The sequence below is a fragment of the Lipotes vexillifer genome, unplaced genomic scaffold, assembly GCF_000442215.2.
Source record: "Lipotes vexillifer unplaced genomic scaffold, Lipotes_vexillifer_v1.1 scaffold265, whole genome shotgun sequence".
Taxonomy (NCBI): Eukaryota; Metazoa; Chordata; class Mammalia; order Artiodactyla; family Lipotidae; genus Lipotes; species Lipotes vexillifer.
This window is the reverse complement of record NW_006795112.1, coordinates 1,197,775-1,213,357: the sequence shown is the minus strand read 5'-3', so window position 1 is coordinate 1,213,357 and position 15,583 is coordinate 1,197,775. Positions and strand designations below refer to the sequence as shown.

At 36.1% G+C, this 15,583-nt stretch overlaps 1 protein-coding gene across 1 annotated transcript in view; it reads right to left on the bottom strand.

The window, feature by feature from the left end:
• The window catches only part of ARHGAP15 (Rho GTPase activating protein 15), a 596,184-nt gene that overhangs the window by 186,634 nt on the left and 393,967 nt on the right, over positions 1 to 15,583 (bottom strand). Inside the window, exon 10 of the mRNA XM_007467470.1 lies at positions 10,193 to 10,270. Coding sequence (XP_007467532.1) covers positions 10,193 to 10,270 — 78 coding nt within the window. The remainder of the gene's footprint in view (positions 1 to 10,192; positions 10,271 to 15,583) is intronic.

Below are 15,583 nucleotides of genomic sequence, written 5' to 3'. Positions count from 1 at the left end.
TGAATGTGAGGGCATAGAGAGGATGGGTTTTGAGTTCTGAATGACTCTAAGTCATTCAGATTTTCATCTGATCGTTGCTTCAGCCCCTACCTTTGTAAATTTTGGATGCTTCTCTTCAGGGAGTTTATGGAGACCCCCCCAAAATTCCTTCCTGCCCCTACACCTGTTCCTTTTTCTTTCTAGAAGCAGCTTTGAAGTAATAAGAATACCTTTTTTCCTATAGCACACTTTTGTTAGGAACTCCTTCTAAACTACATGGAGCACCTTGAAAAAGAGGTGCCATATAAATATATGTGAGTCACTGAAGCCATAATTATTGGCAACAGGGACCTCCTGGGTGAAAACAAACACCAAAGCATACTTTCAAAATTCAAGGCATGGACTTAACAAGAGCAATATAATTAATGTCATTGCTATTTATTCAATTCCTATTTTCTCTCTACGTAGTCATTTCCAACATTCTGGAGAGCCAAGATGGCAAGCGAAGCTACACCACGACTTCCTATGTCGTGCCTGACTTGCCCAATTGCCAGTGACCCAAGGTAAACCATTTCTCCTCAAGCTCTGTCTTACTGAGGCAGAGAATGGGAATACAGGATTTTTCACTCTTTATTTCTGTCCCATGATTTTTTTACACAGTCTAAAATTGTGTTAATTTATAGGAGTCCGGGAGAAAATAAATGTGAGATACAGCTTGAGTTTTCTTTACTGAGACATCCAAGAAGTAGAAGCTAACACAATGTACCAATGAGACCATTTGATAGAGAGTTGATTTGTTTAAGAAGTTCATCACTCTCTTATTTTGTTGCAATAAAACTTTAACCCATAAACAGTAGTGGGCACTTTGTTGTATTGGGGATACAAAAATGAATCAAACTTACTACCCTTCATGAAGTCACATGCAGTTAGGGGTTATTTATTGAAAGGACATTTTAAAATGAAGTTTCCTTTTATAAAAGAGTCCTACAGACTGGACACCAAGAATGTATAGTATTATAATGAGAAGAAGTGGTTTTTGGTTCTTTGATGTTAAAAAGAAGAAAATGAGAGAGCTGCCCCCTCCCCTACAGTAAATTGAATCCAGCAATGAGCAATATATTCTTTGGAGTAAGTTTAAAATGGGTTCACCGTCTGGCTTCAAAACATAATAACTTTGTAACCTTAGAAAAGTTACTTAAACTTTCTGAACCATGATTTTCATGTGTGAATAATGTGGATAATAAAGTTTATCTACCTTGCAAACTTTTATGAGGGTTTGAGATAACTCTAACTTTGCATACCTGCCACGTAGCAGATTCTCAATTAAATGCTAGCTATCATCAGCATCAGTATTATTCTGTTACATTTTAAAATATTATTTACTCTTTAGTTTTGTTAGCAAATCCTTAGGTAAAACAACTTTTTCATTTGTTCCAAAATCTATAATATTGGAAAAGGATTGCAGCTGTGAAAAATGTCAGCATATTTTAATCATATGAATAATATACGTGTTACATTCATGACATTCATTTCTTAGTTATATTCCAAGTCATGACTCAGAGTTCATAAAAGTTAGTTAACATTATTATATCAATCAATAGTCAAAAAGAAAACTTCTCATCACTAGAAAATTGGTTAACAAAAAAGGGTTTATAGTCTATTTCTGTTTTCCTCAAACATTAACTTCACATATCTTGTGGCTTGTAGGTCACATCTCCTCTAAAGAGCCAGAATAAAAGTAGCTGGGTACTGTGCAGGAGTTCCCAAACCTGGCTACACACTTGAGTCACCTCTAAAGTTGTTCTTTAAAAATGCATACTTACAGCTCTAACCTCAGGTTTTTACATCAGAGTTTTTATGACTGAGCTCCAAAAATCTTTATTTTTAAAAAGTTCCACTACTTGATTCTCATGGCAGACAGACTTTAAAGTGATCCCTGATTCTCTCCTCTTCCTTGTATTCATGCCTTCTGTAATCCCCTCCTCTAGGGCATGGATACGAACTGTGACTTGCTTCTAACCATCAGCATGCCCCAAAGGTGCTGAGTTATAACCTTCATGATATCTTACAAAAGATTATAACTTTGCTTTAGCTACTGGTCTATATCCCTTGCTGCTTTGATGAAGAAAGCTGCCATGTTGTGAAGTGGCCTACGGAAATGTCCACAAGCCCTTTGGCCAACAGCCATTAATGTTGAGACCTTCAGTCCAACAACTCACAAGGAATTAAATCCTGCCAACAATCATGGGAGCTTGGAAGCAGACCAGTCCCCAGTTGAGCCTCCAGATAGACCCACTCCTGGCTGACACCTTGATTGTAGCCTTATGGAGAATTCAGCTAATCCATGCCCAGACATTTTTGTTTTTACATCTTTATTGGAGTATAATTGCTTTACAATGGTGTGTTAGTTTCTGCTTTCTAACAAAGTGAATCAGTTATACATATACATATGTTCCCATATCTCTTCCCTCTTGCGTCTCCCTCCCACCCTCCCTATCCCACCCCTCCAGGCGGTCACAAAGCACCGAGCTGATCTCCCTGTGCTATGAGGCTGCTTCCCACTAGCTATCTATTTTACGTTTGGTAGTGTATATATGTCCACGCCACTCTCTCACTTTGTCCCAGCGTACCCTTCCCACTCCCCATATCCTCAAGTCCATTCTCTAGTAGGTCTGTGTCTTTATTCCCGTCTTACCCCTAGGTTCTTCATGACCTTTTTTTTTCTTAGATTCCCTATATATGTGTTAGCATATGGTATTTGTCTTTCTCTTTCTGACTTACTTCACTCTGTATGACAGACTCTAGGTCCATCCACTTCACTACAGATGACTCAATTTCGTTTCTTTTTATGTATGCCCAGACTTCTGACCCACAAAAACTGGGAGATAATAAATGTGTGTTGCTTAAGCAGCTAAGTTGGTGGTAATATTGTTAGGCAGCAGTAGATAACCAATAAAATTTTGAAATATAGTCAGGGTTGTGAACCAGTGCTTTAAAGCTTGGTTAGAGCAGAAGTAAGCTTGGTGTGTTTTTCCACTAATTTTTAATGACTACACATTAATTCTTATGGTGATGATAATGATTGATGATGATGATGGATATTTATAAATATCCTTAGGGTTCTCCTTGAAGATTGGCAGTGGCACAACTCTGACAGATTTAGTTTCTGGACTCAATTTCTTGACCCAATGGAAAAGCCACAACTAAACTAGGCCCTAAAATTTCAGTAGACTTTTCTCCTCCTCTCCAATGAACATGAGGCCAGTCTTTTGGAATCTGGAATCTCCCAAAAGCCTATGGATAAGATAAAGCCAACCCAGATTTCCTATGAATTTGGCTAGGAATGAGACAAATCATTGGATAGCAGGGAGTCTCCAAAGAAAAATAATCTTATTATAATCAGAGAAAACTCAATCATGTGGAAGCTAAAAGCCATATTTGATTATTAATATTTAGTATCATGCTATTATTAACACAACTAAGTAATACTGATCTGATTTCATGTAACCACTTGTCATCTTAATTAAAGTTAATACTGATGATCACTTGGCTGATCTAGAGTTCTTAAAGTCCTAACATTTTCATTATTATTCCCGTTTTGGAAACGAAGAGTCCGGATTCAAAGGGGTTAAAATAGTCTCCGTTAGACTAACGAATAGCTCAGAATCAAGATACGGAGGCAGTCTCATCGATGCTGATCCAGTGCTCTTTCCCCACTAGATGGTCTCTGTCTTTGATTGTTTCACCACACAGTTGTCAGCTCCTTATTGCTTGGGATGTAATGAATTATAAAATATAGTCCACAATAAATGGATGGTATAATTTGCTTTAACATAAGTAGCCAGAATTTGTTTACTTTAGAGACTATATTCAGAAAGTTGTTATTTGAATATTACATGAAACTAAAAACTATATAAATATATATGTACGTGAAGAGCTTATTGTTTTGACCTCTGTGTTTACCATTATTTACTAATGACAAATACATTTTCTTAAGCAGCTAGAAAGCAATACAAGTCTTCGAGCTCTCTGACTCAACGTAGCTAAAAAAATGAGGTCTAAGAAAGTTTCCAAAGCCCTGAACGATGTTAGAGTATGGCCCTTTTATGATCAAGTGATCTTTTCAGCTTTAATGGGAAAAATAAATCATTGTTAAAAGATAATCTTGTCACATGGAAGCCAGAAAGGTGCAATATCAATGATTCAACTTTCCAAAAACTGCCCTGTGGAATAGGATAAAGCAAATAACACAGTTTGTTTTGTTGTTGCTGTGGTTGGCAGTGAGAGGGAAGTAAGCTTAAGGAAATACCTCGTTTTAAAAATAATAAGAGGGCAACATAAACTCAATAGAAAAATAAATGGACTTGATGCAAGGTCTATTTTATGAGAACAGAACTAGAAGTTTTGAAATCCTTTTCCAGATCTTTTTCTGTTTCATACAATTGCTTATTTCATGGTGAAACTGCCAATTGTTCACATTCTTTCTTGCTTTCCTCTTCATTTATTCAATTTTTAATGCTGCAAATAATATGAAAAGCACTGGGATAGCTACTGAAGTTAATGCTTTGCTTTCTTTGCTTTGTGGTACAAATCTATAAAAAAGTAGTTTAGATATAGCTGGCAACCCAAAATTGTTTCTCTAATGGTTTATTTTCAATGGAGCTTATTCTTAGTATGTTCAAAATAAGCAAGTTCATCTCTTTAAGCCAATATTTAATTTGGATCATTATGTCAATAAGATCTGGATGAATAAAGGTATGCAAACTACAAGACTGTAAATTAATGGGAAAAAATCCTCTTCCATTTTAAAATAACACACACACAATCGTATGAACACACACATACACACACCCACATACCCAATTAAGATTCTTGGCCATGTAGATTTATGGCATTTATATCTTTTGTTCCTCCGGGTGTGAAAAAGTGAAGGAGGGTGTCCCTAAGAATGTTCCTTTAAATTATTTTTCTATATATGGAAAACATGTCTAAAATCCTGGTAAGAAGTAACTTCCTCCAGTTCAGAGAAATGCTTAGAGGGAATATTTGTTATTGTGTGCTAAGAAACACCAGTTTGGAAAATTCCCAGTCAGTTCTTCCTTTACTGCCTCAGAGTCCTCCCATTGGCTTATGGGCTTGGGAAGCTTCACAGTTAATATCTTCTAAAAAGGATGCCAGTCTTCCTTGTCCCTTTTTTAAAGGGTGAAAGAGAACATCTAAGTAATACCAAAGAGAGTCTGAACTGAATTTGGAGTTTGAACAATAAGCTAGATGGGCAGCTCAAGTCAGAATTTTGATGTCAGAAGGAGGGGGAATTCAGACTGGTGGGACTTCTAAGACCCACTGTCAAAAAGTTCTCAAGACAGTTATGCAGCATCCTCAGGGCTAAAGTTTGTCCTCTGTAAAAGTACCCCACACAAGAGAACCATCACGTCACAGATCATCCCAAAGAATCGACGCAGTCTCACAGGCTGATGACAAGTTGACATCTAAGGTCACAGACTAGTTTTCTTTGGGGATGCCCTCATAGAATGGAAGAGCAGCATTAGCAAAATGTCACTGAAAGCTGTCACCAAATACAACAAACAAGGCAGAGCACTGCTCAGTAATGCATCAACAGCCCAGTAAATCTAGAGTCTTCAATGCCTTTCCTGAAGGTTGCAACAGAATATTGTGTTAAAGTAGTTTCTCGGTCCAAGCATAGATACATGAAGCCCTACAGAGAATGGTAGCGCCTGGCTTCTTCCTAACTATGGCATTTGGTGTTTTCCCAGGCATTTCTCTTTCTTGAAAAGTTTTAGCCAAACTGCTATGACAGTACTTGTCACTTACAGAAAACAGAAAGAACGTCACTAACAACTGGGTACAGCATGAAAAGACTGAGCTCCACTTTTGTAAGGAGGTAATCAACAATCAGTGAATGGGAAATGTCAAATCAGGCAGTGGTTTTTAGCATAGGCTCTGAGACAGAGAGACCTGGGATCTAGTCCTAGCTCTTTCACTTATTGCTTTATGACCTTAGGACATTATTTAACATTTCTGTGCCTCAGTTTCCTCAACTTTAAAATGGGAGCAGTAATAGAACACATTCTATGGGATAGCAGAAAGGATTAAATTAAATGATATAAGTAAAGCGCTTGGTACAGTGCCTGGCACATAATAAATTATGAAAATATGTTAGCTACTTTTACAATAATAATTATTATTATCATCTTCATTACTAGTTATAATTAGGAAATACTTTTCAAAAGTGATCACTTTGAATTTAATTTGCATGCCATCTGATCTGGAAGTATAATAAGGGTATGCAATTCCTACAGATTTAGTGAGTCAAACAGAAAACCAAAACAAATTGAATCATTCAACTGGTGTATTTAGAATTGCTGATGATTATAGCATTCAAGAAAGTTAGTGAAATACATAAATTGCAATTAAACTGTTCTTGAAAATCCCCCAAATCAGTTTTCATTTGTCTAGTCCAATGGTGGGTAGGGCTTGTTCATTTTAAAAACTGTACGTTTAGAACCTTCTGCAAAGGAAACATTGTGGAACATGAACATGGAGGAGATAAAAGGTGTTGATACAAAGAGGGTATGCCAAACCAGGTATGTTCCATCTCTGAATACAAAAAAAGAATGCATTGCATTCACATATTCCTTTATGCTTTTCAAGGAATTATCACTGCACTGCCACTTCATTGCACACACTCACACACATACATACACACACAGAGGGGAGACCACAATGTACACACTCAGTCTCTTTGTATCCAGCACTGATTCTCTCTCATATCAGTTCTGCTGTCAGCAACCAGCATGCAGATGGAAGGGAAGGTACGGTGTTAGAACAAATGCTACAGGTCCACTCCTGAAAATTTCATTCACAGGATAATCTGATTAGCAAAATTTGAGAGAGGATGGTATACGCATATCTCTTATCATCTAATTCAAAACAACTCCACAACACAGCTTGGACAAAATACTAGTATCAAAGGTTCTAATATAACATAATTTGTGTTGAGTGTGTTGCATTCTGACAGTGGTATAAACCAGGGAGACAGTTTACTGACAATTCTGTGCTACCAGATACCAATTCAGGCCTCTGTCCAGCTTTACATTGTCAACTCTCATGGAAACATGAGCAGTTACACAGCCCCAAGAGGATGCTGAAGTTTGGATTGTAAAAGATGAGATGGACAGATTTCATATTCTCACTGCAGATTTCTTTTTTGCCTTTTCAGACTGCTGAGCATAATTTTTTTTAAAGGCAGGAAATGCAACTAGTGTTTGTTTCTAGCATGGCTTCTGTTTTGAGATTTCTTCTTTGTAGAAGAAATGTGTTGCCCACCTGTCTAGAATCCCAATCAGGATATGGTTTCAGTATGAAATATATTTCAAGAATGATTTTAGCTGGTTATAAACAGGAATGGTTATAAAAAGCTGGGGTGTTTTATCCAATTTTTATCCACAGTGAGGTACTTTGGTTCAGGCCAATGGCCAATATGAATACATAAGGTAATGTTCAGTTCTGTTTTTTGCCCAGGAGGGACAGTAATTCTGAAAGACAACGGTGCACATTAGTGAGCAAACAGATTCTAGGTTTTAGAGATGTTCAGAAATAAGAATCATGTGGCCACTGGCCAAAAGCACTGCAGTTAACACTTAAAAGTATGGTTCAACCCAAGTTGAACTGCTGGAGAGGTTAATGATTCTCTGTATTAATACTTCTACTATTTGCAACACACACACACACACACACACACACTATACAACAGATATTAAGAGCTCCCTGTATGGAGGCTCCAGAGCTACTGGTGGTTAGTGAGGGAAGATATAAGGCTAATTTAAATCCTACCTTTTTAGGTGTATAGAGATTTATGGAGGAGACACATATTTCAACCAGTATCCTCTTTTTTTATTTCAAGACTTTCAAATTTTAATGTTTGTGAAATATAATCACTGAATACATTTGATAAAATTCTCCTTAAAAGATGGCATTAAATCTCTGGGTCTTATAATAGATGGAATTTTAGAAGTTAGATGTGCCTGTACGAATGCAAATTTAACTACCCAGCGTAATGGGCACACAGAGAAGGAATCTGACTGAGGGATGTTGCAGGCTCCCTGGAGAAAATTATTTATAATCTGGGCCTTGAAGAATAAGGAGAAATCTAACCAGGCAGGAAGCTTTTGTATGTGGGATGGGAAGGAAAATATAGGAGAATATTGAAAGTAGATGGAAGAGACTATGCAAAGGCATTAAGAAATACAACAGTGTGTAAATAAGGAAGTACAGTTAGGAATGTATCGTGAAGGAAATTCAGAGGACCTGCAGTCAGCTGGAAGTAGCTGGGAAGCCAGCTTATGAAGACTTTGTGTAAATTCTCCTGAAGGTAATGAGACATCATTGACTTTTTTTTTTTTTTTTATCATTGACTTTTTAAGTGAAAGGGAAACTTAGATGTACTGAACAACTACCATGAGTCTGTCACGTTACTAAGGGAATACTACACACTATCTCATTTCATTCTCAAAAATATTTCCAAGGCACTTCCATCCTGTTTTTACTGATAAGAAACAGAGCATAAGGGAGTTAAATAAGATGCCAAGGACACAAGGAGAGAGTGTCTGGGTTTTACTCCATGTGTCTAATTCTAAACCTGTGAGCTGTCTGTAACACCATCTCAAGATGTTTTAGTCTTTTTTTCTGAACATTTCCTAATTTTTATTTTTAAAATTCACTGTCTTTTTCAGAGAAGTTTTAGGTTTACAGAAAAATAGAAAATACAGAGTCCCGATATACTCCCTCTTATGACTGACCACTCCCCCCAAATTTCCCCTGTTAGTAACATCTTGCATTAGTGTAGTACATTTGTTACAATTGATGAGCCAATATTTATAAGTTTTTATTAACTAAAGTCCATAGTTCACATTAAGGTTCACTCTTAGTGTTGTATATTATATAGATTTTGACAAATGTATAATGACATATATAATGGCATGTATCCACTATTACAGTATGAAACAGAATAGTTTCATGGCCCTAAAAATCCCCTGTGCTTATTCTTCCCCCTCTCCCCTCAAATCCTTTGCTATCACTGATCTTTCTACTACCTCCATAGTTTTGCCTTTTCAAAAATGTCATATAGTTGAGACAACAGAGTATATAGCATTTTCGGACTGGCTTCTTTCACATAGTAATATGCATTTAAGTTTCCTTGAAGCCTTTTCATCACTTGACAGCTCATTTCATTTTGTCATTGAATAATATTCCATTTTATGGATATTTTATGGTTTGTTTTTCCAGTCACCTATTGAAGGATATCTTGGTTGCTTTCAAATTTTACCAATTACGAATAAAGCTGCTGGAAATATTGTGTGCAGTTTTTTGTGTGGACATAAGTTTTGAACTCATTTGTGTAAATACCAAGGAGCATAACTGCTGGGTAATAAGGTAAGAATATGGTTATTTTCATAAGAAACTGCTAAGCTATTTTCCAAACTAGCTGTAGTATTTTCCATTTCTACCAGCATGAATGAGAGTTCCTGTTGCTCCACATCCTTGTCAGCATTTGGTGTTGTCAGTGTTTTAAATTTTAGCCATTTTAATAGGCTTGTAGTAGTATTTCATAGTTGTTTTAGTTTGTAATCCTTTGATGATATTTGTATTTCCTAATTTTTAATTCTTTTACTTACCTATTATATATTATATATTTTTATATATAATATATATAATATAATATTATATATATTTTATATATATAAGTATATAATATATACTTACCTATTATATATTATATATTTTTACTTACCTATTATATATTTTTCTAACATCTGTGATCTTGACTCTTACATTTTCCACCATTCATTTATTTATTCATTTATCAACATATATTAAGTATTATACACCAGTAACATTTTTCAAAGCTAGTTTTTTCCTTTTATTATTCTCTTCTTCATTTTTAGTTTGTCATATTTCACTTGTTATTTATTTCACACAACATAATAGTTAGTCCCTCTCTTTATTCTATTTACCTCCAAGTAAACTGGCTATCTTTTACTTCTCTGGTAATAATTGTTTAATTTCTTCAAATTTCTCTTTCTCCCTTCAAAGCCTTTATCAGTATATATTCATAATACATATGCAGAGAGTGTGAAATATTGTTGGAGATGAAACTACTTGTAAAAAGGTCTGAAGTGAAGAAATCACTTACCTTGGTTGACAATAAATCTTAACTTCTGTATTGTTGCTAGATTGCCACTAACTCGATATATTCCATCAACATCTAGACCTGAAAACAAAAGGGCATGTTTTATATTCACTCATATAAAAACTGAGATGGCAAAAGAAAATAATAATAATAATTATGGGAAGGAAGAAAGTAGTAAATCACCACCAACTCTCTCCTCCTCACAGAGAAAACAAATTTCTATGTCCTACACCAAGCAATCTTCAATATTTTAATACAAGCAAACTAATCATTAAGTTCAGTAACAGTTAATCATCAACAAACTTGAGTGTAGTTGAACCATAAAACAGCAGTAGGTAGCATGGGATTTCACAGTATAGTTAAGATTCATTCGTCCAAAAAAGACAGGAATCAAACTTGGGGTGGAGTAGGCAGAAGAACCTTCATGTATATATGTATTACTGTCCCTTGTTGGAAAGATAAAGTAACCCAAAGTGCTTGTGAAGTCTTCTTTCCTTAAAATCTCCCTCCCTCCCTCCCTCCTTTCCTTCCTTCCCTCCCTCTCCTTTACTCCCTTCTCACTTCTCTTCTGTCTCCCCTTCTTCCCTCTCTCCTATTCTTATTCTTATTCTATTCTGTTTTATTCTGTTCCTAGGGATTCCAATCCATTTACATTGTTTCATTCTCTTTTCCTGCAATTACTATAGCATAACATATATTGGTCTGATTATTTGAAACTACAGAATGAAAATTCTACTACGGATGTATAACTACTTTGAAAATCTCTAGTGTATTGTAGGTAATGGGGTGCTCCATTATGGAGGGAAAAATAAAAAGAAATCTTTGACAAGATGGTTCCGGATTATTTTAAAACTAGTTATCTATAATTCAAAATAACTTATCCTGGCAGTGGGTTTGGATAATCAACCACTTGTTTTCCACACATTTATCTATATCATCAGGTTATTTCCATGACCCAGTTATCAAAAAGATGAAGAAACAGGAAAATGAAAAGAGAAACATTTATTCAAACCCTATTATTGTTGATAAGAAATGTTGATAACATAATTTTAATGTCAGGATTGCATATTCCTTGATGTGTCTAGACCCTCAAGGAGGCCTGGATGAGATTACCAGTTAATGTAGAGGTCAGTATCTCAGCAGTTTCTCTAGGGAGGTGGTATAGTATCATCATTAAATATTGTAATTCACAATAGATAGTACTAGATAAATTGATAGAAATTATTGTCATAATCTAACAGAATAAAATTTTTGTAAAGCTCTTTACTGACATGAAATGAGCTCCTTTATTGCTTTACCATCTCTGTTTTTAAGTATCAATACTTTATAGTAGGAACATTTCTGCTGCTGTGCAAAATATATCATCAGTAGGTTAGGAGAGAATGACATAATGTGTAATACTGATATTAATGGCATAAATCAAAGCCATTATTCACTCAGTTTTAAGACATTATTTTTTAGAGCAATTTTAAGTTTATATCAAAATTGAAGGGAAGGTACAGAGGTTTCCCACATACCCCTTGCCCCAGCACATGCATAGCCTCTCCCATTATCAACATCCCCCATCAGAGTGATACATTTGTTAAAACTGATGAAAACAACATTGATACAGCTAGAGTCCATAGTTTACATTAGGGTTCAGTCTTGGTGTTGTACATTCTATTGGTTTGGACAAATGTATAATGACTTGTATCCATCATTACAGCATCATACAGAGCATTTTCACTGTGGTTAGGACTCCACGCTCTCACTGTCCAGGTCCCTGGTTCGATCTCTAATTGGGGAACTAAGACCACAAGCCGTGCGGCACGGCCAAAAAAAAAAAGCCCTCTGTGTCCCACCTACTCATCCTCACTATACTCTTCCATGTAATAACTTACATATAATGTCAATAAAATGGAATAGCTATTAACAAATGTATTAATTAGTGTGAGTTTTGTAGTTCTAGAATAGTCTAATAATAAATTAGTGAGTCTCTGTCCCTTCCTGAGAACTATGAATCTGTAAATTTGTGAGGAATTGAGATGAGGCTGGACACCTATTAGTGTGTGGTGAAAATGTCTAAGACACATACATTTATAAAAATCAAATGCATTCTTTTTTTTTTGTTTTCTGATGCACAAAATAGCTCCATTAATCAAAGGGCACTCCAGTTCATTTTTAAGTACAATGTGCACTCGACAACTTAAATGTGACAATCATCTTAATTAAAACTTTCCTAACGTTTGGGCCTCCCTGGTGGCGCAGTGGTTGAGGGTCCGCCTGCCGATGCAGGGGACGTGGGTTCGTGCCCCGGTCTGGGAGGATCCCGCATGCCGCGGAGCGGCTGGGCCCGTGAGCCGTGGCCGCTGAGCTTGCGTGTCCGGCAACGGGAAAGGCCACGACAGTGAGAGGCCCACATATCGCAAAAAAAAAAACAAAAAAAACAAAAAAAACTTTCCTAACGTTTGATTTTTAGTTTCAGTATTAGATCATGCTGGTCTTCAGTTTATGCACATGTGCTCAGAAACTTAATAATTTATCAACTATTTTCTTTTTTTGCTTTGTCATTTAGCTAGTGTTTGGTACTTAGCTTTAACCTATATAATTTAAAAAATGTGACAGATTTTTAAAATTTTAAAACTTATGCATTAAAGTAAGTGTGTCCCTTTCAAAGTTCTCCCTCTTGGGGTATCTGTACTTTTTCTAAACATGTAGTCCTTAGGGAAAACATTTTGAAATTCTTCTCTAAAATGACCTCCAGTGACTCCATATTGTCTATAGAAAAATGTTTATTGATGCAAGTTGGGGCCTTTGGTGATAGTTTTTGGTTTCGAAATAGTCAAAGGTCATTCAGAACCACAAATGGTGAATAAGGTCATCTTCCTTGCCATCACAAAGTCAAACAAAGTTTCACCAAATGAAAGCGTTCATGATTTTCTACGAGTTATCAGTTGCTCTGAAGGAACTTCAGAAAAATAATATTTCGGAAAACAGAAACATTGATGCAGTATGCAGGTCTACATTTTTCTCAAACAAGAAATCTTAATATATTTTTTTTTTTGCGGTACGTGGGCCTCTCACTACTGTGGCCTTTCCCGCCGCGGAGCACAGGCTCCGAACGCGCAGGCTCAGCGGGCATGGCCCACGGGCCCAGTCGCTCTGCGGCACGTGGGACCCTCCCGGACCGTGGCACGAACCCATGTCCCCTGCATCGGCAGGCGGACTCTCAACCACTGCGCCACCAGGGAAGCCCTTAATATATGTTTTTTGCAAAGAATCGGTCAAATTAGCCCTATTTAAAGTAATGATTAAAAATGAAATGTCAACAACTATTACAATAAAAAATGAGAAAATTTACCATATATTTCTTTTTAAATTAATTTTTGTTTTGCTAATTAGTTGGACCTTTATCAAAGGTCAACAGTAAATAAAATTTGAATCCCAACAAATTTTTATTACAAATAAGGACCTTACTTAAGCCTCATTTCAATAAGCATATCTCTTTATAGGTATAAATAAAGTGCATTTTTATTTTGAAGCTAGAACTGTTTCTTTTCTAATATTATTTTACATGTTATTGAAATGCATGTGTTGTCTAGAGTTGTAAACTGAATTTCAATTAATGAAATTCCCTACTATCTGAAAACTTTTTCTCTTATAGAAATTTAAAGTTACAACATAGGAAGTGTCCCTGTGATCTTTCATAAATTTCAGTACAAGGTTTTTGTTTTTTTTTTAAGTTCAGTAATCAAAAACATTTGAAAGAGCAGTATGGGTTGGTTATATTATGTATGAGCAATTGGAAAGCACTATACTGTTCAAACAAAGCAGCCTCATCCTAAATTAATAACCTAATTTTCTTCTGGAATAAAAGAAGGGAGGGCTGGGAATGGAGACAGGGAGGGTAACTCAGACCAGTGTGACCACTGTGGTTGCAGAACTAAGTCACAGTAGAGAAACTGCTTTGTGGCTTACGTTAGAAACCAGAAGGAAGGAGTAAAGCAAAACACATTAGATGCAATTTGAATCTAACTTGACAGAACCTCCAAGCCCTTTAGATATAGAGATATCAACACCATATATCTTATGAAGGATAACAATCTCTGACATTACTGGCTCCTGCTTTGAATGGCTCATGCTCCCCTGCTATCATACTTTTTAAATTACATAAATAGAGTGAAAATGACAAAGTATATATTAAAAAGGAGGGTATTACATTTTGCAAAATAATCTGGAACACATCAGTGAATTTTAGCAGTTATAAATTACATAGGTACAGCCTTGTAGTTGATTAGCTCTCTCCCGAATGGCTCACAGAATGGCAAACCCTAAGTCCTGGGAATCGAACCCAAATTAGAATGATTCACGTGCCATCCTCTTTTTGCTCCAAGAACTTTGAAAGTCATGCCAAGCCAAACCAATGTAAATTGGTGGATTTGGACATCCTTTTCATGACCACATTATCCTTGCTGGATTGGAAACTACTTATTTTGGAAATATAATTAGACCTCTTATGATTTTTAAATGAGCGATGTCTTCAAGGTATCCATGTTGTGCTTTGGTGAAGTTTGGAGAAAAATCACTGAAGAGGTACTTCTTTTAAGAAAATACCATGACTGAAAATGCTGACAGGAATTTTGCCTGTTATGCTAAAAATACTTTGGGAACACAATGAAACTAAAACATTTAACATTTATTTTTATCAGACCAGCATTAATGTAATGTTAATGAAAAATTCTCTAAAGAAATTCACATTCACCGAAATGTCTTTTATTTGTTCCTCATCAGCTGACCTTCTTAAGTTTCAAAATAGTGTTTATTGTTGACAGAAATCACTGGGTACTGCTGTAGGGGATTTTCAAAAGTCTTCCCCCCCCTCTTTTTTTTTTTTTTTTCTGAGGAAGCTTAGACTAGGATAGACACACAATTAGGAGTTATTAGACCAAATGGTGGTCTAAACCCAGTGGAAAGAATGCAGCTGTCATGTGTAATTCCCACCATAAATCTTAGACACTTTCCAAAAAGAAATCTAAGAGACCAGCACTGTTTCCAGAGTTGACTGACTTATCTGCCAAAATATGGGTAGTTTTCAACAATGCAGATGAGTCTGTTAAAAATAGCTGCAAACTGTGGATTAGGTAGCATTCTTGGTAGCTCAAATGATGGACAAATCACGAAGATGTGGAGTTTGAGCCTGGTTGAGAGGTGTGCCCAAAAAGCCTGCTTGTTTTTCTGGAATATAACAAAATGCATCTGAACCTCTGGAGTCTGAAATATGGGCTGGGAATTTTACACAGTCTCTCTCCTGAGATTTATGGCACTTCCTAATTCCTAGGAGGCCAGAGCTACCGCAAGAAGAGTCATTCTCGCAATGCTTTGGTCTTCTGGCTTCTCCCTCTGGCAAGAACAAAT